This window comes from Oryzias latipes, chromosome 11 (genome assembly GCF_053564925.1).
Source record: "Oryzias latipes strain Hd-rR chromosome 11, Olatipes_Hd-rR_3.1".
Lineage (NCBI taxonomy): Eukaryota > Metazoa > Chordata > Actinopteri > Beloniformes > Adrianichthyidae > Oryzias > Oryzias latipes.
The window spans coordinates 12,181,815-12,208,581 of NC_136247.1; the positions used below are offsets into that span (position 1 = coordinate 12,181,815).

At 39.6% G+C, this 26,767-nt stretch overlaps 3 protein-coding genes across 5 annotated transcripts; all 3 read left to right on the plus strand.

Moving 5' to 3' along the window:
• Positions 1-1,692: 1,692 nt before the first annotated feature.
• On the plus strand, positions 1,693-12,363 carry si:ch1073-513e17.1 (sialin). The gene is made up of 12 exons (XM_011481018.4): positions 1,693-1,834; positions 3,616-3,660; positions 3,799-3,942; positions 4,527-4,765; positions 4,839-5,072; positions 5,211-5,385; positions 5,503-5,621; positions 5,994-6,155; positions 8,038-8,170; positions 9,974-10,121; positions 10,567-10,657; positions 10,866-12,363. Exons 3-12 carry the CDS (start codon positions 3,858-3,860, stop codon positions 11,028-11,030), a joined length of 1,551 nt encoding a protein of 516 aa, XP_011479320.1. The 5' UTR covers positions 1,693-1,834; positions 3,616-3,660; positions 3,799-3,857; the 3' UTR covers positions 11,031-12,363.
• Positions 12,364-17,611: 5,248 nt separating this feature from the next.
• On the plus strand, positions 17,612-21,410 carry eef1a (elongation factor 1 alpha). Of its 3 annotated transcripts, XM_078954492.1 has the most exons (9): positions 17,633-17,667; positions 18,005-18,220; positions 18,980-19,134; positions 19,456-19,635; positions 19,718-20,014; positions 20,112-20,262; positions 20,335-20,591; positions 20,665-20,899; positions 20,979-21,410. In XM_078954492.1, the coding sequence occupies exons 3-9, from the start codon at positions 18,991-18,993 to the stop codon at positions 21,098-21,100; spliced, it is 1,386 nt and encodes a 461-aa protein (XP_078810618.1). In that variant the 5' UTR covers positions 17,633-17,667; positions 18,005-18,220; positions 18,980-18,990; the 3' UTR covers positions 21,101-21,410.
• A 171-nt stretch (positions 21,411-21,581) lies between these two features.
• LOC101170939 (elongation factor 1-alpha) lies at positions 21,582-26,300 on the plus strand. The gene is made up of 8 exons (XM_004074078.5): positions 21,582-21,710; positions 22,264-22,420; positions 22,763-22,942; positions 23,015-23,311; positions 23,393-23,543; positions 24,206-24,462; positions 25,568-25,802; positions 25,948-26,300. Exons 2-8 carry the CDS (start codon positions 22,277-22,279, stop codon positions 26,070-26,072), a joined length of 1,389 nt encoding a protein of 462 aa, XP_004074126.1. The 5' UTR covers positions 21,582-21,710; positions 22,264-22,276; the 3' UTR covers positions 26,073-26,300.
• The last annotated feature ends 467 nt before the right edge of the window (positions 26,301-26,767 follow it).

Genomic DNA, 26,767 nt, shown 5'->3' on the forward strand with positions numbered 1-26,767 from the left:
GTCTTTAATTTTATTGGTGAAGAAATATTTTTGGGGCAAAGACCAAACTTTTCCCCACTGAACTCTGCAACCAAACTTATTCCAGTAAGAGATAACATGGGATTTTGTGGCAATCTCATTGTAAAACAGTAAACGAATGTTTTTGTTATTCATGCTAGCTGAAGACATATTTTTTCCACACCACAATTCTGGTTTGTTTTTTTATATATATATATGATTTTCAAGTCCAAACTGGCAACACAAAAGTGAGAGGAGTTCAAACCTTCGTCACGTGTCAGTCAAAAACCAGGTCATAACCATTATCCTTGTTAGATTTATAAACCATCGTTACTGGTCGTTATAAACCATCGCACTCCAATGAGTTATATCGCTAGAGGAGACATCACGTGATTCCTCACAAGAGGAGAGCACCGCCATCTTGGTGAGGTCAAGTCACTGCTGCAGTGCATGCATGTGAACACATTTTTTGCTAAGTGCCAGTTCATTGTGCGGGTTTCAACTGCCAAAATCGAAGAGATTAGTCCACGAAGGAGGAAGGCATAACATTTCACAGGTAAGTATTATCATTTTTTTTCTTTAAATGCTGCAGGGGCTTCATTAATGGTACACATGGTTTTTTTAATAATACATTTTTTATTTTTAATAGTACACATGTTGACATGCATGATCCTGCAGGGCTATTATAAACATGTAGTGACGATGTACGTATAATTTGCTGTCAACATAAATGTACATTTTATTTTGTTAAACCTGTATACACTATACTAGGACTAGGCTATTATAGTAATATAGATTTATACATTTCTGACTGAGTGACTGAACTTTTCTTGCAGGTTTCCAATGGATTCAGACTTAGGATTAAAGAGCTAACCCAGATGGATCACTGTGGTACCAACTAACAATACAGTCTGGATATGTTCAAAACATTTTGAGGAAACAGATTTTGATAAGAGGCCAGACTGTTGGCTTGAAACCCGACACAATACCATCTGTGTTACACAAATTGATCACTCTCATGAATTAGTAAATCTATTGTTTTTCTTCTGTTTTTTAAGGGATAATCTGTTATTGACTTTTTGAATTATTGTTGACTTATATTGATTTATTCTTATCATTTATTATTATTATTATTGAATTACTATTGATTTACTATTATTATTATAATTATTGACTTATTATTTATATATTGTTATTATTTATTATTATTATTATTATATTTATTGTTGGGCTTTTCTAAATAATTTAAATTACATGTCAAAGAGGTCTAAAACCTCTACATGTTTAAAAATTATTTTTAAAAATTCTTTGTAATAATTTTTTTAGTTCTAAGGAGTCCTGCAATTATGCATTTTTCAATTTTAGTTTGAGCATTTAAGGCTGCCTGTTTATATATATATATATATATATATATATATATATATATATATATATATATATATATATATATATATATATATATATATATATATATATATATATATATATATATATATATATATATATATATATATAAAAGCTACTTAGATGCCACCAAAGGCATGTAAAATCATTGTCATTTGGGCGCCGTCGACCTCACAAAGATGGCGTCGCGCTCCGCCACCGTCGGCCAGGCTTCCCAAGCGGGCGTGTCTCTTCTATTGATATAACTCATTGCTGCACAGTTTTTCCAGCTGTTTTTAAGTCAGTGTTCTCATGCCGGTCATATGACCGCTTTCGAGTAGCAGCGTAAAAAACAACAGCGGCTCAGGTTGTTTTAGTTACACCGGCAGAGAAGGAGAATGTGCCTTCACTTCCAGACAAGTACATGAAGAGTCGTGTTTCAAGCTCTCCAAAGGTATGTCTGACTTAATCTATGGTTACTACACGCTATAAGTAATCAGTCGCGCTTTTTAGTACAACCAGGATGTAGCTTTAGTAATGATTCAAACTGCACTAACCCCCGGTTTTAAGACGGTTTCGGGCTTTCTATTAATGTCCGTGTTATTTCCTACTACTCCGGTGTAAATACTCAACATTTAGTTGACTATGGTCATCCAACAAAACATATATTTTAAAGAAAAAAATGGGAAGGGAAATAAAACATTTCTTAGTGGTGTATATACTGACAGACTTTTTTGTTTTTTAGTTACAAATCTTGGATAAATTTTTTCACCCTACTTTTCTGACACAAGTTTTTTTCCCCCAAAAACATAATTTTTAAATTATATGTTATTTTTATTTAATTAAAATTGAGCCCAGATTTTAATCTGAACAAATGTTTTTCATTTTATTTTGTTGTAAAATTGTCATTAATCTAGAGTTAACCCAATATCTTTGGACAGGAAATGACAGTTCTATATCATAAGGATTGTTGTTGTGAAGGAACATCATATCACCCTCACACTTGCCCCGACCTGCAGAAGGGGCAGAATGTGTTCAGTTTCCTCCTATAGCGATTGATTTAAACTAAAAGCAAAGACACCTGCATGATCATGTGCCTTTAAATGACCTTATCTAGATGCCAAACGGCCAATAATCAATTTAAAACTTCAAGTGTAGCAAAAATAAGGATGCACAATGGGAATCAAAGGTGCTGCCTGGGGAGTTTTGGGTGCTCATGATGAGTAACCCCATATGATAAAGATTTACCTGGGCTTTAGAGCAGGAGGCTTATGTAGACACTGCACTTCTGATATGTGTGTCACAAAAATATTTCTAACTATTCTGGAACTTAAAAATGAGGAACCTGTGCAAGCTGTTGATTCATCTGTTTGGTGGGGAAATTAGGTTGTCAAGAAGGATATAGCAGCTTTAATATGTGTATGAGGGGAAAAAGCTGATTCTGGGCGGAGTTTTGCTAAAAACGTGTTATGCTTGTCCACCTGTACCAGCGGCAGCTACCTTGACCACTAATGCTGTCTTAAGAAGGACTTCTGGGTGTCTAGCTGGCTGTTTTAACTGCGCTGAATGCACAGACATTGTTCTGCTTCCACAACCAGTACGCAGTTTATTCCTGTAGACAAGGTAGTCTCATGACAGGTTGATCTCATTTACTGGTGATGAAGGCTTTTAAATCAAAGGGACTTTACCTCCTGCTACATCTTTTGACAGAGCAGCTCTTACACCATTATTCAACTTTAACTTCTCCAATGGTGTCGTCATTTCCTAAAAAGTTGTTTCTTGTTGCACTGAAGCTTTGATGTTGCTCTGAATGAGATTCTTTTATTAAAGCCATATGATTACTCACAGAAACAGCCAATATGGGCTTTAAAATGTTTTTGAGTAAAAAAGCTTAGTTTCATATATAAACCATGTTGAAGCATGAAACTGACTGACGTTTCACATTTGGACACATCAAATTGTTTTAAGGAACAAGTCATTTTTCTGATTTTTAAAAAAAAAAAGTTTTTCTCTTCATTTCTGAGTTCTGTAAAAAGGTGTTTAAAGTTCAAAGCTGATGATATTCTCTAATTCATTTCCCTCTTGATAAAAGTGTGACTCCACCAAAGAAGAAAAGTTTTTATTTTTTATTCAGATTCACATATGTTGTAATAAAATGTAGTTCAAAGGCAAAATTCATATTTAAAAAAAAGTGTATTCTTTTCTTGTGGTCATGTGATCTTTATGTCTTTTCAGGTTATCGTCCTCATGTTGGAGCAACTTTGAGCATCCGTGACTTTTGTGGGTTCAAATATTATGAGGAATTACCAAAGCACATTTCTGTGAATAGTTCATCTGATCGGGACATATTTATTTATAAGATCTGTCTCCTCTGTATTAAAGGTCACTTTCAAATATCTGTGTTTATACTGTTCTCAGAGCTTTTGAGCGCCATGGTTTACTGACATCCCTTCACACTCTGAATCCTCTCCCTTGCCATGTCGCTGCCAAATGGCTACTCCATCAACTCGCCGCCTTCTGAGAGCGGCGAGGACGAGGAGCCCTTAATCAAGAATAACCCGGGTAAGTTTGCAATTTTTTTATTTATATATCATGTTATTTCTGACAATAACTACCAAAGGAGAAGATCACCTCTTTTATTGGACTTTAATGAGGCTCCGATCGTGAAGCAGCTCCAGGTCAATATGCTAAGTAGTTAATCTACGGTTAAAAGAAGAATTAATTCAAATCAAAACAGATTTTTAATTCTAGTTCTATCATAAAAAACTTTTGCTGTAAATAAATGATATGAATCATTTTCACTGCTGATCTCAGAAGTGAGTTTATTTTTGACTATCTGAAAAGAGGAACCAACATTAACTGTTTTTTACATTTGTACACCATGAAGCACAATTTAACAGAACGTAGTCCTAAAGGTGCATTTGGTTGATGCTTTACTTTTGAATCACCGGCGTCAAACAAGTCTGAAAGTGAACACAAAATCTAACAAAATATGTGTAAAAAATGAAATGAAATTAACCTTAGATGTGAGACAGCTGAGTCTGTCCAGGAAGACTTTCTAGATGTTATTAAAAAAGAGTCGTGACTTGGTCTGTTAATCAAATTGGAATCAGGGTTTGTTGTGTCTTTTTGTCCCGTTCCTCCAGTTGTCCAGTTGTCCAGTCCAGTTCCTCCTCAGTGTTGCTCCGCCCGCCTCAACCTCGCCATCCTCATGTTCCTCGGTTTCTCCGTCGTCTATGGCCTGCGCGTCAATCTCAGCGTAGCCATGGTTGCCATGGTAAACACCACCGATCCCGACGCGACCAAGAACAGCTCCGTCATCCATGCCTGTCCACTGCCATCAGGGGCCGAGAACGGCAGCCAGACGTTCCAGCAGCCAGCAGGGGTAAGTCCTCACAGATCAGGACTGCGGCGTGGATCCATGTGAGGCCTCCTCTGACCTTTTGTCCTCGCTGTAGATCCCTCAGTACCCCTGGGACTCAGAGACTCAGGGCTGGCTGCTAGGGGCTTTCTTCTTCGGCTATCTGTGCACCCAGATTCCTGGGGGCTACCTGGCTGGCCACTATGGGGGGAGTATCTTTCTTGGTTTGGGTGTACTGGGCACAGCTGTCCTCACCCTCTTCACCCCTCTGGCTGCTAAGTGGGGGTCCTACTGGCTGTTTGCGCTTCGAGCGTTGGAGGGCTTCGGCGAGGTAGGAGGATGCAAACAAAAATTGGAGTTTTGGAAATATTTTTAATTTTGATCCTTTTTGTGATGTAAAAAAACATTTCTATTTGGGTTTGAACAAAGAGGTGTGTGGCTGAGCGCTCACTGCTCCATGTTCCCGCAGGGCGTGACATTCCCAGCTATGATGGCAATGTGGGCCCGCTGGGCTCCCCCTCTTGAACGCTCCCGCCTCACGACCCTATCCGGATCCGGATCCAGCTTTGGGGCCTTTTTGGCTCTGCCACTGACAGGTTACATCTGCGAACAGCTGGGCTGGCCTGCTGTTTTCTACATCTGCGGTGAGCTGGAAGAAGAAAAAAAACGCAAAGAAATATGTTTTTTTTTGGTCAGCATTCAGGTTTCACTTCTGCCTATAAGAAAAGTAGCACTTTTGAATGACTTCTGTTCTCCATCAGGGGGGGCGGGTTGCTTCTGGGCCGTCCTGTGGTTTGCGTTCGTGTCAGATGACCCTCGTACTCATCGCCGAATCAGCGATGAAGAAAGAGATTACATTATAAACTCTATCGGGCCTCAGGTGAAGCATTTGTTTTCTGTTGACGTTATGCATTTTTTTTACACTCGTTGCTTATAGAAATAAAGATTTCATTAGGTCAGATTAAAAATTTATAAAAACAATCCTGTTTAGTCCACCTCCATCTGCAGTGAATGGCTATTCTTCTTCCCTCATTAAACTTCCTGTTCTCATTTCTCCTTTCTAACACTTATTAGATTTGTCACAAGTTCCAGTCTAAGCAACAACCAAAGATGACCTATTTTTATTTTAGGATCAAAACAATCTGAAAAACTCTGAATTAGAGGACCTAGATTTGTTGTTTGTGAACTCACTTCCATGCCATCATATTATTTTCTGGTTGCTGGATTGTTCTAACTCGACGTGCGGCTGCAGGGTACAGGTCACGGCTGGACTCTGCCCCTCCTGTCCATGATGCTGTCTGTCCCCCTGTGGGCCATCATCCTCACACAGATGAGCGCCAACTGGGCCTTCTACACCCTGCTGACCTCCTTGCCCACCTACATGAGCGACATCCTGCACTTTGACCTACAGTCGGTAAGGTTGTGGTTTTGTTGCATCGGCATGGATCATGTTTTGATCTATTTTCAAAGTGTTTCCCGTGCTCTTTTAATTAGGATTATGCTGTTTTTAGGGAAAATCCCCCCCCAAAAAGCCAATGTCCAGCGTATTTTCTGTCATTATTACAATCTTTTATAAATGAAATGTTTTTGTCTGCTCACCACGATCTGAATAAAGAAATACTTTTCTTTATATATGCACTCCAAGAGAAAAATGGCACAAAATACATCAAAAACACTATTTTCATTGAAGTGGGTCTTTAAAGCAGAGGTTTTTAATATAAATAAATGTTTTATCATCTGCAGGGTCTTCAATGTAGTCTGCCTTTTTTGAACGAAGTTTTCATGAAAATTTTCATTAATAAGACAACATGTTGCCTTTTAAGACTCTTTTACAGTATGAAGGATGATTACAGTGAAGATAATTCACAATATAAATGGTGTTTTTGATGTTTTTAACATGTTTTGTGGCATTTTCCTGATGGAGGACGTATATAAATATATATGTAAATTATAACTTTTATATGTATATACACTACAGACCAAACGTTTGGACACACCTTCTCATTCAAAGATTTTTTTTTTTCATGACTATGAAAATTGTAGAGTCACACTGAAGGCATCAAAACTATGAATTAACACTTGGAATTATATACATAACAAAAAAGTGTGAAACAACTAAAAATATGTCATATTCTAGGTTCTTTATAGTAGCCACCTTTTGTTTTGATTACTGCTTTGCACACTCTTGGCCTTCGCTTGATGAGCTTCTAGACGTAGTCACCTGAAATGGCCCTTTTGCCTTCACTTTGCAGTCCAGCTTTGATTCCCACTGGTCTAATGTCCATTCCTTGTGTTCTTTAGCCCAAACAAGTCTCTTCTGCTTGTTGCCTTTCTTTAGCAGTGGTTTCCTAGCAGATATTTTACCACGAAAGCCTGATTCACACAGTCTCCTTTTAACAGATGTTGTAGAGATGTGTCTGCTGCTAGAACTCTGTGTGCCATTGACCTGCTCTCTAATCTGAGCTGATGTTAACCTGCCATTTCTGAGGCTGGTGACTGATGAATAGGTGACTCTTGGTCTTCCTTTCCTGGGGCGGTCCGCATGTGAGCCAGTTTCTTTGTAGCGCTTGATGGTTTTTGTGACTGCACTTGGGGACACTCTCAAAGTTTTCCCAATTTTTCTGACTGACTGACCATCACTTCTTAAAGTAATGATGGCCACTCGTTTTTCTGTACTTAGCTGTTTTTTTCGTACCATAATACAAATTCTAACAGTCTATTCAGTGGGACTATCAGCTTTGTATCCACCTGACTTCTGCACAACACAACTGATGGTCCCAACCACATTTATAAGGCAAGAAATCACACTTATTAAAGCTGACAGGGCACACCTGTGAAGTGAAAAAACATTTCAGGTGAACCTGTTGAAGCTCATCAAGAGAAGGCCAAGAGTGTGGAAAGCAGTAATAAAAAGCAAAAGGTAAAGAACCTAGAATATGACACATTTTCAGTTGTTTGACACTTTTTTGTTAAGTATATAATTCTACATGTGTTCATTCATAGTTTTGATGCCTTCAGTGTCAATCTACAATTTTCATAGTCATTAAAATAAAGAAAACTTTTGGTCTGTGATGTGTGTGTGTGTGTGTGTGTGTTCTGCAAGAACTATGTCCTAGAAAACGATGTAATCATAATTAAAAGACCACTGGGAATGCTTTTAGAATAGATCAAAAAATGATTGGAGTGAGCACTATAAGATGAGAAACAAACTTTTTTTCAACCGTTTGCGTCAATGCTACTTACAATGAATTTCTGCCACCCGACATCCAAATGACTGCTGTGAATGTGTTTGACAGAACGGTTTCCTGTCGGCGCTGCCTTACCTCGGCAGCCTGGTGGTCTCCTTGCTGTCGGCGGTTGCAGCGGACATCCTCATCGAGAGGAAGGTCTTTAGTGTCACCATCGTTCGCAAGATCTTCACCGTCACAGGTGAGCCAGCCCACCCATCGTGATGTTGGAGGAAAGAAGAGATGCAAAAACTTTAACAAAAAGCAAACTTTAGGAAAAAGAGGCTAAAAAAAATGTGTGTTGAAATGGAACATTTTAGTGTCTCAAAAAAAACAATTAGACAGAACAAGATAGGATAGAATGTCAAACGGTCTAAAAGAGGAAAGAGGAAATGTGACGATCAGAGATGGATGGAGGGTCGTGTTTGGGGACAACCTTGAAGATTCATCAAATTTTAGATTTGAATGGAAGTCAGTGGAGTGACTGATCCACAAAGCAGATAGAAATAAGGAACTGAAAGCAGAAAAATTATTTTCAAGCACTTTTTTAACTTCTTTAGGCTCAGAGCAAAAATTGTTGCATAGGTGTGAAGAGAAAAAAAAACACTGCAAAAGCACAACTTTTCTAACAATGACCCACAACTATGACACTGGATTGCACTGCAAATGCTCTCAGTTTTATATTAGTTTGATTAACTTTAATGGCACTTGAATGAATAAATAAACTTTAATTCTAAAGCACCATGCGTACTACAGTGCTTTAGAATACTAGTAAAGAAGAGAATTCCATAAGTGTTAAATTAATTTGGAAAACAAAGAGCCTAAATTGAAGCAAAGAGTAAAATACATCAAGAAAATACCACCAATGAGTATAAAAAAAAGTATTTCTGGCTCAGATTTGTAGGAAGATTGCTCCATAGCTGGGGAGCAGGGCTCTGTGGGTCACCCCTGATCTGGGCACATCCAGCAAACGTGATTAGAGGACCTTCAAACCCTTGAATGGCTTCAAATTGTTAACACTTTTTAAAATCATTCTATTTCAGAAAGAGGAAATGATCTAAATGACAGTTTTTTGATTTTTTTTTTTTTTTTATAAAGATACAGAGCATCTATATGTTTTTCGTTTTGACTTTTTCTTTTTTATGTAAGTAAATAGTAACCTGCTCTATTGGACACTTAACTTTACATAACACATTTAAAACACAGTTTTAAATGTGTTATGTAAAGTGTATCCACATCTGCATGCTCTGTTAACTCTGTTAATGATTTACAGAAATCTTTTTCAGTTTTCCCACTTGATCTAGTACTACTTTATCTGTTCATTTGTGACGTTTTGGCAGCACTATTTTATTTATTTTACTTTTGGAGTCTATAAGGAGGCCCTGCTTCACATTTCTCTAAGTTGGGCATATTCAAGGGTAATCATTACAGGCTGAATGGGTTTGTAATGTATAGATAGATAGTTTTGTTGCCTTCTCTGCATCCATGTTGGGAAAATATATCCAAAGAGGAGTCAAGGCATTGAAAATGCTATGAATTAGGTTGTTGTTTAGAAAAATTAAGCATTTGTATTGAGTTATTTATAAATAGGAATGTATGTAATATCTAATGGTTTGACTGTCTCTTTTATCTGTAATGGTCCAGTCTGCTTTATGAGTCCAGTGAGGAGAAAAGCTGAGCTCAAGCAGATTACAGAAAACTTTATCGTCATTTTTGAAAGACAAAGCTGTGGAAACCAAATGTTGAACTCAGGAGAGGCTTGACATGAACTGGAATTTTATTTGAGGAAAATATTAAACAGTGCCTTCAAAAAATAATCCATAAAATAAAAGAAATAAGCCTTACTTTATCACCTAATCTATTTAAATCTGACATGGATAAATGGTCGTACTGTATGAACAGAGTGAGACATAAGAAGAGAGGATTGAGGTGAAAGACATTTTAAAAAAAAAAAAGGCCCCTTGCCTTTGCACCTCCCTAAATTTCCCACCTCCCTTCTGTGCAGGTCTGGTCCTGCCTGCAGTTTTCCTCGTGGCTGTCAACTATGCCGGTTGTGACCACATCCTCACGGTCACCTTCTTCACGCTCTCCTCTTCCCTAGGAGGGACCAGCGCCCCTGGAGTCTACATCAACCAAATAGACATAGCTCCTCGGTGGGTGTCAACCATCCATTAATCTATTATCTGAAAAACACACAACTGAGGGGTAATTTTGTCACTGAGAAAGCTATGAACTGTGATTTTGGTGTTCACAGATGAGTCACACAGAGCAAACCCAGCTACAGTGCTAACCACCACATTGCAATGCAGCCCTGGTGTCAGGTTTCAGTGACTCAAATCTGAAAAGACCAACAACAACAAAAAATAAAACGGCAAAACAATAGATCTGAATTGCTTGTGATTTTCACGTTAAAACAAACTTGTTGTTTTAAACTTGTTGTGTGGTTTTGTTTTAAACCACACAAATAACCAGACCAGAAGGATGAACTTCAAAGTAGCTGCTGTAAATGGACACGTTTTTTTTTTCAGATCATCCATAAGTTAAATAGGAAACGACCCGTGACCACGTGTTTTAAATTTCTCTTCTTCATGCTGACAGGTACGCAGGATTTCTTCTGGGAATTACAAACACGTTCGGGACAATTCCAGGTGTCTTGGCGCCGATTGTGACAGGATACTTTACTGAAGATGTGAGTCTCATGAAAGGATAAGACCAAAATTTCAGGCTTCAACTGCATGGATGCATTTGTGTCATTTACTTGCTTCTGTTAAATAATTGTAGGTTTGTCCTCACTAGTCTCTGTGTTAATCATTACGTTGGTTGCTGCATTAAATGACACCCAAGCTGTTTTGCTCTTCACTTGTAAGCTCCATGCTTCTATACTCTCTGGTTGGCAGCACTCTCTGGCGGGCTGGAGGAAAGTCTTCTGGGTCGCTGCAGGGATCAATCTCGGCGGCGCCATCATTTACTTGCTCCTGGGCACAGCGGATATCCAGCCGTGGGCCAACCCGGACGAGGAGGGTGTGCGACAGCAGAAAAGGAGGGGGGAGTCCATCTCCTGATAAAAGTTCAAACCACAGAGTGTCTTGCTCAAACAGAAAGCTCTACCTCCATGTCTTTATCCATCGAGGACTGTGTTGATCTGGCACTGATCATTAGGATTCAACAGGAACATTTCTATTCTGGTAAACAAAACTTTGACATTTTTGTATTTTTTTCAGTGTTTTTTTTTTCTATAATTTTCCAAATTGATACCATTTTATAATAATCTGAGAAAACATTTGGCAACACCAGTTCATCACCTCTAATACAAGCTGCAACACTAAAAAACAACAGATTAGCATCATCCACATCACCTCTAAATGTATTAAATCTCTTTTCTGTGAACTGAAAGATCCTGTGTTGATGTTGGAGAGACAAATTCAGAGAAATATTGTGGAACAAAATTGAGTATTAGAGCCAATCTAAGGAAAACCAAATACTTTAAGGGTTTTGGGGGGGAAAATGAGTTAAAATTAGCAAATTTTAAGGGGAAAAAAGCTGAAACTTGTTTTTTAGTCTTTGTGTAGTGATGCACATGTCTGCATGGCATGAGCACTAAAATGAGCCAACCCTTTAACTAATGGATTTATGAAATGTATCTTCGTATTTATAGCAAAACACATGCACTGCTGTTTCAGCTCCTGCATGCATACAGGTTGGTTAGGTTGGTTTCTCCCTCCAAACACTTTAACTCTTCATTTTCAAAGCATCTTATTTTGAAAGAACCAAATTATAAAATATCCTCTGGACATAATGTCATGTCATAATATGTGTCTTAGATTTTTTTCTTTTCCATAACAGCTCTAAGGGAACTTTTCCGTTTTTTATGACAACCTGTGAGATTTGTACTGTTTATTATGCAGTTTCTCAGGTGAAACCAAAGCAACCAAAGTGCAATTTTACTTCTTTGTTTTGTGTTTTTTTTAGAACACAAATGCTAAAACTTAGTATTTTTACAGGTAAATTATTTAATTCAGATAGACTGTATTAAACCCGTGATGGAAACTTTAGACTGTAAGTATCTACTTTGTTTACAAATAGTTGTTTCAGACCTTCTTGATAATGTTGTTTAAGACCAAAAGATGCACTTATGGCTTCTGCAAATGAACCAAATGCCTTATACTTGATGAGAATGGTGTTACTTAATGCACTTTCCCCCTCTGGTAATTTTGACTTTTTAATTCAAAGTGACTTTTTTCAAAACAAATTTGTGATGTTTCTAATGTATGATTGCACTGGAAAGTCATTACGTGGCCTTTACTGAACTTTTGTTTTTGTAAAATGTAGGAGATCTAATCTCTGAACACTTGTTCGATCACATTGTGATTTTATTAAAACAAAATATCCAATCAATTACCTTGTCTTTGAAAATCATTAAGGTTTATTATTTGATTGTGGCATAATATTATTGACAAACCATTGCGTGGGGTTAGATATTTCTAAATAAAGATAGCCTCTTCATAGGATGCATTGAAAATGGCAACCAGAAAAATATTTTTTTAAACCAAACCCAAATAATAAACATATGTAAAATATAAAAAACCACAATTAGCTAAAAGTCTGTTTAAATAGCAGTTTCTTCACCTGCTTTTGTCCTGTTTATATTCTTGCTCAGAAAATAGATATAATCTTTTTATTTTTTTAATAGAGCAGTTTCTGAAGATTCTGCAGTATGACTATCCAGCGATAATTTAGAGAAAGTAAACTTTTAGCAGACAGTTTGGAGGTGGTAATAGATTTTATTTTTTACAAATTAAAATAATGCTTTATGTTTTTAAGTTCCCAATTGTTTGCATTTCCCATCAAGGCCCACTAGAGGGCAAAACATAACCGTTGAATGAGAGACGGCGACTCTAGTCGTTCAATTCAACTAAAGATTAAAAATGTCTTTACTGTTACAATTGTTTTTATTCATATTAAGAGGAAACTTATGTCCACAAGCCTTGTAAATTTACTTTTTGTTTAAACGAGTAAGATTTGGGTGTGTCGCCGGTTACAGCCACCCTCCTGCAACTTGCGTCAGATGTTTGCCGAATAACCCGGATGTACATGAAATCTTCGGGTCACGGGTGAAAACACAAACTCTTCCCGGGTGTTATTCACTCAAACTCCACTAATATTTATTTTGTCCAACACAATGCGAAATGTACGAAATAAACGTCACTTTTATTAGCATTCAAATTAAATTGTGTTTAACAGAACGGTTATATGCGTTTTTCCAAAGCAGGATTAATAGATTTCTTGGATCACATTGTTCTATATTATAATTATTTTCAATTCGGTCAGTGAATCGTATTTTCATTTGTTTTTTATTTTATTTTTAAAATAAAAAATTTTGTTCCTTATTTACTTTCGGCCACAAAGATATGGAGGAAAAAAATCATTTTTTTAACACTTTTTTATTTCAGACTCAGATGCGGTCCATAGAAAAAGATACAAATCGCTGTATCCAGTGTTTCCTCAGGGCAGAAGTGATTCTTATGACGTGTAACTAAAAGGCTTTTATGTTTGTCATATTTCTATGACAAAGCAAATTTGATCCAAACGTGACTTAGTCAACAATTTAGTTCCTGTTACGTTGAAAATATAAAGATTGTAAAGAGAACATAGCATGAAAATGAAGGAAATAAGGAACCGCTGATCTGATCTTGCATTTGCAATTAGATTTATTTGCAAAGTAATGATAAAACCTAAAAGGTTCATCCTCTTGAAAGTCTTTGTCTTCATGTAACAAAGAAATGCAGAGCATGGAACTGAACCGGAGAGGCTCTAGACAACAGGAAGGGGGTCCATTGTTAGGGTGATTGGTGACATTTACAGGGCAAGAGTGTGGGGGCGGCGGTCGATAGGAGATCTTCAATTAAAGTGTTTTAAATGTTTTTAATTTGCTTTAACTCCCACCCACACTGCCCAGCTGAGGATGCATGTGCATACGGTGTGCTGACTTTCTTTAGACTGATATACCTTTGACTTCCCAGCTGCTCCGGCAGCAGTGAGTGCAGTAATTGCTTGAAGGTGCAGACATTTAGATTTTCCATTTCTGAACACATTAACAGCTATGTTTTCATATTTGTGTGTATAAAATAAGATTTTTTAATGTACTTGGGTGATTCATTCTACAGAATTGGAATTAAGTCTGTTAGAAATATTTAATCTTGATTCCAACATTTGTAAAATAAATAAATAAATACTATTAAAATTTTTGGCAAATTACAAAAGCATTGTGTAGTCAGCTTTATGCTTAAATTGTCTTCTATTCTGAGGCAGATCATGTGGTCCAGAAAAATGGAAAATATCTGCAAAAGCAACTTCATCACAGTTTCCATTCAGTGATTTATGAACAAAAATGTTTCTCTTTCTTTTTATATTTTTTTTCTGTAAAATATATGTTCAAAATTTTAAAAAATAAATGTTTCTAAAACTATTACTGATTTGCCAATTAATTCAATTACTTGGCAAATTTAACTAAAAGGATGGAAAAAAAGATGTATTGTACAAAGTCAATTTTAGTTAAATAAATACATTTTTTATGATTTACCACATTTATTTTGTTTAATGGATTTATACACAGGTATGAACACAAATCAAACCATCAACCACAAACACTGATAATAATGATATGAACATGATATGGACCACTCCATATTAGAGTTCAATATTGGAAAGTATCCACTTCTATTTTTATTAAGACTTTTTTATGGTCTGACACCTTTCTGGATATTTACTTTCAACTAACGCGGGATTAGTGCGAAAACGAAGAAATACACAAATTACAGTGAGAACTGGAAAACAAAGGGCCAGTCTAAATGTACGTGTCTGAGTTTTTAGATGTTCAGGCCTCCCGTTGCCATGGTGACTGCTTGTGCCTGGTGACTCATCAGTGTCAGGCCTGGCAGCTCCCCAGCCGGCTCAATCACATTCTGCGGCTCTCATTGAGACTCTTTCTCCGCCATGAGGCTGGATTCTGAATCAGGACGTGAAGTCGGCGGACAGCTGTTGGACGTGGCTCCTGTCGCTTCCTGCACGATCATCAACAGGTTGAGTTTGATGGACTGAACTGAAATATGGCTCCGATTCCATCATTCCCAGACTCCTGCTGGCAGCAGGTCTATCCTCTACCTTTACAGAACCGTCATCATTTTCTTTACTGTCAATGTTGGCCCCAAAAAACTGAAAGCAACAGTTTAGGAGAAAAACCAACAGCTCTCCTGCAAACAGCAATAGAAATATATTGCTGCTTTTGTGAAACGTGCAAATTCCTCTGTAACGCTGCAGGAAAATCAATTTCTGCTATTTTTCTTTAAAAACATTCTTTTGAAAGCACACGTCTCACTATTTCTAAAAAATCTCATTCAGTTCCTCGCCCAGAGGATATGACATTTAGAAGCACACAAGTGTTAGACCTGGTCTAGTTAGAGTCCCTTAGATGGCTGCTTGAGCTTCAGATCATCTGACATTACTTTAAAACAGTCTGTTATCTAATATCAGGGAGCAAAGGTGGTGAGATCTTGATTCAGCCAGCTGAACTGTGACCTAAAGCGCCTGGAAAAACAGGTCATATGTTTGTATCTGATCAGCTTGAGAGCACATGAATCTCTGCCCAGATTTTATTCTCAACATTTCAAACAATCAGTCACCTAAATTACCTATTGGGTTTTGTCCATTTTTTGATTCAGAAATACAAGCCGAATGTTCTGTTTTTATGTTCTGTGGTAAATGGCGTATACTTTTATAGCAATTTCTACCTTCTACAAATCCATATATAAAGTTACTAAAGCTGCTTTTATTAATATAGATCTCTGTGGTTTAAGCAGAGGCAAGAAAATATTGAGGATAAAAACAAATAAATGAACAAAAGTGAAAACACAAGTCTGATTTTGTATGTATCATTAATTGTTCAAACTTACTTGATCAGTTGCCAAACAATAATGGGATAAATAGTCTTTTTTTATTTTATTTAATACAATTAATGGAAAATTTTAATAAACATAACTTCTTTTTGTATTAGTATATGCTTCTACAGTTTAAACGTCTTTGGCCTCAACAAGCTGCTTTTAAAAACAGATTTCAGTTAAATACACCTACAAAAGGGAACCCATCAAGGTAATACATCTGTCAATGTGTTTAGGATCACTAATATTTTGCCCTTTACTCACTTCACACACAACTTGAAACAAAACAGTAATATTTCCTTACGACCACTTCCTGTGTCACATTCTGACAGACACTGATTTGTCTTCTGTCAACATTTTCCAGTTGCATCTATACAGAATTTAATTTTTTTTGCCTTTTTTTTGTTGAGCTGATGGCGGAAAAACCCTTAAGACTTGCTGATTCCTCCAGGGCCACAGACCAGGCAGAGAAACTTGTCCGTTGCTCATTTCTTTTGTTTGCAAATAAAAGCTGAGAAGCTTCGGTGTGGTTTCTTGACTGACTTTTTCCCCCAAACTTGACTGACAGGTTTGCATATTGCTTTTAGAAAACAGCAGAACTGGAGTAGTCAGTCTTGCAGGGAGAGAACCACTTGATTCATTTTTACGTACCACTCCTCTGGGCTGGTCATTCCACTCACCTCTCTCTGTCTGTGTCAGTGTTTTCCTTGCTCGGCACTGAGGGAAGGCAGCAGCTGCAAAGCTGAAGAGGCTGGTTCCTGAACAGTGGAGCTCGGTGGAGGGATGTCAGCTGCTTCACGATGCTGCAGCAGTGATGAGAGAAAAAGGCAGTTTGACATCCTGTCCCTCCTGTAGCATCCTCACCATCTATATGAGATGTTTAAAGTCCCACTCCAATCATCGTATCATCTCTTTTAAAAACATTCCCAGTTATGCTGATTATAGTCACACACAAAAACAACAACAACCTGTGTCGTTTTATAGGACATAGTTAATGCAGAGACGGCAGGAGTTGTTGGTGGAGCTGTTGGTGCAGAGTGAGTGTACCTTTATTTCCCATCATCACTTTGTTTACACTCTCTTCTGCTGGCTTATAGCCCTTCACAACCCCAGCGTAATATTACTGGTACAACAAAAATGGCGAGCAATATCTGAGCTATTCAGCCGTATAGTTTTGAGCCAGATACCAGCTCAGACGAGGAAAAACGTTCATGGATCTAGTCGTCTATGAGTGGATGCATCAGAATGGAGCGGAGCAGGGAGCTTGTGGCCCACAAAGCATGTTTTCTATGTCACATGTACGCTCTTTTTCCAACTGCTTTTTTCTGCACCTGATTATCAACATTTTGAACAAAAGAAGTACTCTGAAATGCAGTTTTATTTTTTCTATATGTCTTCCGTTGTGAAGGGGGGGAAGCTAAAAGAACACGTTATAAAAACACCAAAAACACAATTTTCAATAGGTGTGGGTCTTTAATGTATAAATATGGGCATAAACCCAGATCTGAGTTGCTTTTTTTATGTCTTCAGCCGATCAATCAAATGAAAAATCAAGTGTTTTTGCATTTGATCATTTAGTTTTTTAATTGAATCAGTGTGTCATTATGCCTGACTGTGTGTCTGGCGGGTGGGTGACCATCTGCAGTCAGGGTGTCTCCAGATCAGCAGGGGCCCATGTTTCACACACAAGCCTTTAAATGTAAATCTCTCAGAGTGAGATAATCTAATTTAGAAGACGACTCATTTCGGTCTTACTTAGCAGCAGGTAAAGGAGTACAGATGGCCAGTAAATCACATTTGGAAAAACAAAATACTGCAGAATTTATTAAAAAAAAATTATTGGTTTCTCCACAAACTAGATGAATATGTAAAATAGGAATAATATGACTTTTTGTTGAATTTAAAGACAAGTTGTTACTCAGATTGAGACGAGCTTTGTTTCAGAGATCCTGTTTTATCCTTATTTTGAGCCATTGTGAGAAATATTTCCAGAGTTTATAATGAAAACTGGAAGTATCTTTTTATTAGACGACTTTAAAACTATAATGTGGAGTCATATCAGTTTATTCGTGGAGTTTTATTTCCACTTGTTTGGGTTACAGGCTCGTTGCTGGGCTGGTGAGGCGCCTCATCCGGCCGCGTGCTGACGTTTTTTTTCGCAGGAAAGTGTGTGATTTGCGGGGTTTGCACCGAGGAGGGGGCCGGATATTCAGGCCGCCTCCCAGTCCGTATAAAAGCTCCCAATCCTCCTCCAGTCTTCCTCTTTCTGTTACCTGGTTAGGGGCAGCAGCTTTGGCCGTGAAAACCCAGAAACACCGGTAAGTTCTACATTTCTCTTTTTAGCTAGCTAGTAAAGCCGGTTTGGGCCTGTAACTTTCGCCGCCTTGTGAGTTTAGTTGGGTTATTTCTGTGAAGAAACCGCGTTTAAATGGGCCACTTCGGTTATGTAAGTTGATAACTTAATAATTTTCAACGATTTTAAAAAAAACTTTAAACTAAGGAAAACGTTTAATGTCTTTTGTTAATTGGTTACACGTTTAGAACTCTTGTACACTTATTAAATTAGGGGGAAAGCGGTTAACGAGGGAGGAAAAAGGGCTGATGCAAGGGTAAGGAACAAAGGAGCTCAGGAGACCATCCATCCGAGGATGCTTAATGGCATTTATCCCCTCTCCTCTTCGGAATAACTGGGCTGACTCCTAGGAGACAGGTGTTGGGAGCTTGGACACCAGCCTCCAAATATTTGTCGATCTTTGTAACTCTATCCAACGTGGCTGTGGGAGTAACACGTGTCCTAGCTAGCCTATGGCCGAGTGGGGCCTAGTAGCAGCCGCCGCCTGTTGGCGGCTTCAACCTTGACTATTTGCTTAACTAACGAATATATGAGGGTTTTATGAATTAATACTTGTTTGTGTCGAGTTTTAAGTGTCAATGTTGTATATTAAAGGACTGCTTTCTCTAAAGTAGCCATGTCAAGTGTCACAATTTGTTTGCGTGGGTCGCGTGACATATGGCTTTGCGTGAATTCGAGGGAATTATTTTGTATTAAAATGTTTGTATTTTATCTTTTGGAACAGAAACATTCAAAATGGGAAAGGAAAAAATCCACATTAACATCGTGGTCATTGGCCATGTCGACTCCGGCAAGTCCACCTCCACCGGTCACCTGATCTACAAGTGCGGAGGAATCGACAAAAGAACCATCGAAAAGTTCGAGAAGGAAGCCGCTGAGGTGAGCTTGCAGGCTTTATTTTCTGTTCTTTTGAGCCGTTAGTCTGGCCCAAGATGGCGGCGTAAGCGTGCCTCCCCTGAGCTCAGCTGCCCGGCACGAGGGTGTAGCTGCCGGGTGCGCGCACGCGGGGAGGGGTTAGATGACGCGCTACGCCATTGGTGACGATGCAGTTTTTCAGGAATAGGTCTCAGGACTGCTAGATAAAGTGGGAAAACTCAATGTTATAGAAAAAAACAGTTCATATAAATTATTTTTTAAGAATCCTGTTTTTTTTATTTTATGAAATGAATTACATTATACTCTACTATTCCTCTAAAATAGATGGGCAAGGGCTCCTTCAAGTACGCCTGGGTGTTGGACAAACTGAAGGCTGAGCGTGAGCGTGGTATCACCATCGACATCGCTCTGTGGAAGTTTGAGACCAGCAAGTACTATGTGACCATCATTGATGCCCCTGGACACAGAGACTTCATCAAGAACATGATCACTGGAACCTCCCAGGTAAGGGATTGTAATACTAGTTTTACTTTTTCTGCCCCAAAAAAATCACATTTAACCTTTGGCTGTTTGTGTTTTCATCCAGGCTGACTGCGCTGTGCTGATTGTCGCTGCTGGCGTTGGTGAGTTTGAGGCTGGTATCTCAAAGAACGGGCAGACCCGTGAGCACGCCCTGCTGGCCTTCACCCTTGGAGTGAAGCAGCTCATCGTTGGCGTCAACAAGATGGACTCCACCGAGCCCCCTTACAGCCAGGCCCGTTTTGAGGAAATCCAAAAGGAAGTAAGCACCTACATCAAGAAGATCGGCTACAACCCAGCTGCAGTGGCTTTTGTCCCCATCTCTGGATGGCATGGAGACAACATGCTGGAGGCCAGCGACAAGGTGTGTGATTGGAATTTGCCCACTTACAGAAAGTCTAATTCTCATGAGAGCATTGTGAGGTCATCACTGCATTCATTTTTGTTTTCTTTGTGTGCAGATGAGCTGGTTCAAGGGCTGGAAGATTGAGCGCAAGGACGGAAATGCCAGTGGAACAACACTCCTTGAAGCTCTTGATGCCATCCTGCCACCTTCTCGCCCCACCGACAAACCCCTGCGTCTGCCCCTGCAGGACGTCTACAAAATCGGCGGTAGGAACATGACGAACTGGAAAACGAAACTTTAAGTTTGTTAGGATTAAACTCTTCAATGCACCTTCTCAGGTATTGGAACTGTCCCTGTCGGCCGTGTTGAGACTGGAGTCCTGAAGCCAGGCATGGTTGTCACCTTTGCTCCCCCCAACCTGACCACTGAGGTCAAGTCAGTGGAGATGCACCACGAGTCTTTACCAGAAGCTGTGCCCGGTGACAACGTTGGCTTCAACATCAAGAACGTGTCCGTCAAGGAAATCCGTCGTGGATACGTCGCTGGTGACAGCAAGAACGACCCACCAAAGGCTGCTGCCAGCTTCAACGCTCAGGTTGGTGCTGGAGAAATTTAATGGCCACATCTTCAGTTGGTTTGACAGGTGCTAACCCTAAATCTATTGACAGGTCATCATCCTGAACCACCCAGGCCAGATCAACCAGGGCTATGCCCCTGTGCTGGACTGCCACACTGCTCACATCGCCTGCAAGTTCAACGAGCTCATTGAGAAGATCGACCGTCGTTCTGGCAAGAAGCTGGAAGACAACCCCAAGTTTGTTAAGTCTGGAGATGCTGCCATTGTCAAGCTGATCCCACAGAAGCCCATGGTTGTGGAGCCTTTCTCAAACTACCCTCCTCTTGGTGGGTTCTCACACTTAAGTTCACCTCCCAGAAATGCTAGTCGATGGTGCCTAACATCTGCTCAACCTTCTCTTTTTAGGACGTTTCGCTGTGCGTGACATGAGGCAGACCGTGGCTGTTGGTGTCATCAAGGCTGTTGATACCAAGGAAATTTCCGGCAAGACGACCAAGGCTGCAGAGAAAGCCCAGAAGAAGAAATGAATGGTCGTGCAGGATGCCAAACAAGACGTGTGCCGGCAGCAGCAGGCAACTGCCTCCCATGCATCTTCTTCCCATCCCGGGTTATTCACTCTGAGGCATAGTTCTATTCTGAAGGACTGGCTTATGCTGATCAAAACCCATCGCAAAAGTTTTCGCAGGAAAAAGAAATGTGGCATAGTCATTTAACTAAATCACAGGACGGTGCCTCTTTAAGTTTGAATTTAAAAACTGTTTCATTGTTCAAATGCCACAAGTTGATTGGAACAGAAGCTGCTGGTAACTAATAAAATAAATGTATTTGAAAAAATTGCATTAGGCTTGTCTGTATCCTTCAGTGCAGCAGTTGGTGTTGGCTGTAGCAGTGACAGGCGGCCTCTGCGCCACAGCTGTTTTGGTCTGTGCTATCAATGTCCAGTGATGCAGTCTTCGTCCAATCCCTGCCACGGGACGCATTTGAGCCCAGCCAATTGTACCCTATGGTGCAGGGGACACCAACCAGACACCGTGCAGCCCTCCCCCATCTCCAGTATAAAAAAACCCCACATGTCCAGATCTGTCCTTTTTTGCCTCTGTTAAAATCAGGGACCCCTTGATTGTCGCTGGACTTAAGGTTGGTCAGTGGTGGAATGTGAAATGAGGATCTTGACTGGATTGAAGTGTTCTTTGCATGTGAAATGTTTTGTGTGTAAAGTGTAAGGCATTTTATTTTGAAAATAAGTCTAAAAATGTACGAAAAGCTGCATGTTGTTGAAGCTATGAAGACTGAAGTCATTTTCTGACAGTCACGCCTGTCCTTCATCGTGAACGCGCACGCCTTCCCTTCATCGTCGCAGTTAACATGGCGCCCGTGCGCAACATGGAGGCTGCTTACCGGCTTTCTATTTGCACATCCGCGTGACACCGGCGGTTCCCCGCGGGGCCGGATACTGCAGAGTAAAAGTTATTCACGATTGAAAAGATGTTTAACTTCAACTTAAGCCAATACCACTAATAAACGTCAATGCCGCATTAAAGACTGGAACTAACCTGTGTGCCGCGCAAACCTTTCCCAAAAAAAACTATAAATTGAAAGACTAGTTCCTGTTATTCTCAACTAATTTTGGGGTGTAGAGTATATTTCCCATCAGGGGAAAAAACGTAATCAAATATTTGTCTATTTATAGCCGGAAAGTCAAAATGGGAAAGGAAAAAATCCACATTAACATCGTGGTCATTGGCCATGTGGATTCCGGCAAGTCCACAACTACCGGCCACCTGATCTACAAGTGCGGAGGAATCGACAAGAGAACCATCGAGAAGTTTGAGAAGGAAGCTGCTGAGGTTGGTTTCTGGGCCCTTTTTGTTTCGGACAAACTGCATCACTAAAGTGAGAGGAGGACATCACTGCCCGCAGGGCAACACTGCCACCCGCCGTCCGAAATGGTGTACTGCCCATGTCTTATCTTTTTGTGAAATATTTCCAGAGATATGTTAAAGGGCTGTGTGGTAACATAATTTGCAAAGCACTTTAAATACTTATAATTAAAATAAATCAAATAAAATAACTTAATTTTGAGGTTTAACTTCTGAACAAAAACCTAGATTGATCAAAGTACTGAAACATCCAGGAGCTAAGAATCCATATGCTTTGGTCTGATTATTCTGGTGTATTAAAATGCTCAGATGGGTAAGGGCTCCTTCAAGTACGCCTGGGTGTTGGACAAACTGAAGGCTGAGCGTGAGCGTGGTATCACCATCGACATCGCTCTGTGGAAGTTTGAGACCAGCAAGTACTATGTGACCATCATTGATGCCCCTGGACACAGAGACTTCATCAAGAACATGATCACTGGAACCTCCCAGGTAAGGGGTTCAAGAGCTGTGCAAATTAAATTAAGTGCCAGAATCATGCAAGGGAGAACCTTCTCTCATCAGGCTGACTGTGCTGTGCTGATCGTCGCTGCTGGCGTTGGTGAGTTTGAGGCTGGTATCTCCAAGAACGGGCAGACCCGTGAGCACGCCCTGCTGGCCTTCACCCTTGGAGTGAAGCAGCTCATCGTTGGCGTCAACAAGATGGACTCCACTGAGCCCCCTTACAGCCAGGCCCGTTTTGAGGAAATCCAAAAGGAAGTGAGCGCCTACATCAAGAAGATCGGCTACAACCCAGCCACCGTGGCTTTTGTCCCCATCTCTGGATGGCACGGAGACAACATGCTGGAGGCCAGCGACAAGGTGAGGGATTGGTTTTTTTCCCCACTTACAGGAAGTTTCCCCTTTACTGTGAAGACCAAACTAACAAGCTCTTTGCTTCAGATGAGCTGGTTCAAGGGCTGGAAGATTGAGCGTAAGGAGGGAGGAGCAACAGGTGTTACACTCCTGGAGGCTTTGGACTCCATTCTGCCGCCCAGTCGCCCCACTGACAAACCCCTGCGTCTGCCCCTGCAGGACGTCTACAAAATTGGCGGTAGGTGAAAACTGCTCAATGGAGTTATAAATATGTGGTGCCTTTCAAAAATCAGGAAAGCAGAATGTGTCAGAGTTAAACCTTGTTTTAGTTATTGTGTATAAATGAATCAATAATTAACTTTAAGCTATATACTGTAAAATTATTCAGTGTTCTTGCAGATGTTATCTATAAATCAAAACAACCATAAAGCAGTTTGTTTTCATGGGGAAAAAAATATTTATTTTAAAGTTTGAATATATTATTTTTTAATGTTTTTGCATTAAACCAAAAGATTCCTTTTTTCAGAGAGAAAAAACACTGCAAAGATGAAATTTTTTATTTTAACATCAAATATCCATACCTAATAAAGTCTAGAAACACTAGATAGGTGGTCATTTGGTTATTTGAAGTAAGCACTTCAGCGCCATCTAGTGTCAAAAAGATCCACAAAAATCAGACGTGATTTAAATTCAAATTTAAATTCATTTGGAATTAAACAATGATGTACAGTAGAGTCAGTAAAAAATACACAAAATTATTTTTTTTGCCTATTAATTATTTTTATTATTATTATTATTTTCTTTTTTTTTTGTAGTTATGTTTGGTTTATCTTATTCCACAGATTGAGGTCAGATGGGACCCAAATTGATTAACTCAGTGCTTCTGTTGGTTCATCTCAGGTATTGGAACTGTCCCTGTCGGCCGTGTTGAGACCGGAATCTTGAAGCCTGGCATGGTTGTCACCTTCGCTCCCCCCAACCTGACCACTGAGGTGAAGTCGGTGGAGATGCACCACGAGTCTCTTACCGAGGCTCTTCCCGGTGACAACGTTGGCTTCAACATCAAGAACGTTTCCGTCAAGGAAATCCGTCGTGGAAACGTGGCTGGCGACAGCAAGAACGACCCACCGCTGGCGGCTGAAAACTTCACCGCTCAGGTGAGCGGTCGGGAACAGGAAGTCAGAGAATGTGAAGCTACACATGACCTCACAGCACTACATACCCTTGAGAAAAACATTGCTGTTTTTAGCTGACTTTTAAAAACTTTAAAAGTATTCCCTTTTTACCTTCCATTTAGTCAGTAAAATTAAAGATTTATTGATATACTTAACACTATTAAAAATATCTCTATGTCACAGCATCACTTTGTGGCTCCTCATGACTGAGCACTTTAATAATGGAAGAAAAATGTTAAAAGTGGGAAAAAGGAGGCTAATCCATCCATCCCTTTTCTTTACCCGTTATATCCCTTTCGGGGTCATAGGGTTGGTGGAGCTCCTCACCTGTACTATTGGGCGAAGGCGGGGTACACCCTGGACAGGTCGCCAGTCTGTCACAGGGCCCATAATCGCTCCCACAAACACATTAGAGTGACCAGTTAACCTATGAAGCATGTTTTTGGTCTGTGGGAGGAAGCCAGAGTCTTCACATGCAGGGAGAGAACATGCAAACTCCACACAGAAAGGTCCCAGCTAGGAATTGAGACATCGCTGTGAGGCAAGAGTGCTAACCACTGCACCAACGTGCCGTGGGCAATCCAGTGCAGATTTCTAAAAATAAAAAAAATCAGTACCATGGACCAGATATTGTCCATATCATGATTACATCCAAAACCCTTAACTTCAAAACAAACAAAGTAAAAGATTGTATTATTGAACTATTCTTATAAAAAGAAACTCATGTCTTTGCTTTTTTTCATCTTATTTTAAAAAATCTTAACTTTTTTCCCGAATACATATACCGGTATCTTTCTACAGTTAATTCTTATACCTATTATTTTTGCAGTTTTTTTCTAATAAAGATTTAAACACTTTTAGAAATGTTGGCCTCCTAATTAAAATTCTTATAATGTTCATATTTAAGAAGGTGAAGGACTTAATTTGCATCATATTGTTTAAAGTTATAAAAGTTTTATCAAAGTTCTTCATCTTACATCTGACTACACAGCTTCTTTTTTTATTTTACCTTCACTGAGAAATCCAACCAATAAAAGTTCTGAACACATCACCATGGTTCTGTGAGCGTCTCTCCTCTTGTTTGCAGGTCATCATCCTGAACCACCCCGGTCAGATCGCTCAGGGTTACGCTCCTGTGCTTGACTGCCACACCGCTCACATCGCCTGCAAGTTCAGCGAGCTCAAGGAGAAGATCGACCGCCGTTCTGGCAAGAAGCTGGAAGACAACCCCAAAGCTCTGAAGTCTGGAGACGCCGCCATCATCACCATGGTGCCTGGAAAACCCATGTGTGTTGAGAGCTTCTCCCAGTATCCTCCTCTGGGTGAGTCAGAAACGTTTGTCAATTCTAACATAATTATCTACCAATTGGAATGCTTGCTTTTTTAACAATGCAGGACTTTTCTATACTGTGGCATTTGAACTTGTTTACATCCTCTATGAACGTTTTCCACCTCCTCTGGTCTCAGGCCGCTTCGCCGTGCGTGACATGAGGCAGACGGTGGCCGTCGGGGTCATCAAGAATGTGGAGAAGAAGGCGCCCTCCGGCGGGAAGGTCACCAAGTCTGCACAGAAGGCCGAGAAGAAGAAATGAATTGGCGTGCAGGACATCCAACAAAAAGTCACGTCTCAGCAGCAGAGGGCCACGCCGGGCCCCTCTCCCCCTCGCCACAGCTCTCTACTCAAGGACTGGCTAATGCTCATTAAGGCCCACCGCAAAAGTTTCCGCAGGAAAGGAGGGTTTGTGCCTTTATTAAGAAGCTGTGATCTCAACTAAGTTCAAAACATGACAATAAAAATCGCGTACATTGCCCAAGGAAAAGGTTTCTCTTGTTTTTTGTGTCTCCAGAAAACGTAGCACTTTCAGAAATGATCCCTAAATGTTTCAAAGGTTATGGTCAAATTTAAGTTCGACAAACAACTGCAGAGTCGAACCAAAACTCCAAAAAGAAAAAAAAAATCCCCATCAAGGTGGCCTGTACATACACTCACCAGCTGCTATGATTGTTAAACTACTAAAAAACACAAAACAATTCTATTTTTAATTTTTATCTATTTTTTGGGATCAAATTACCCCAAAAATGTCTTTAGAGACAGAATTAGTAGTTTCATATTCAAATATTTAGGAAACCATAATAACCTTCTGACTACTAGAGAAAAAAAACATTTTATCCAGTCAAAACTTTATTGAAAAGCTACAATCCTCTGAGCCCCACTACTTGACATTTGGTATAATTTAAAGCATTCAGTTGTATGCAGTACTTTGGAGAAATATCCCCTCAGGGGAAA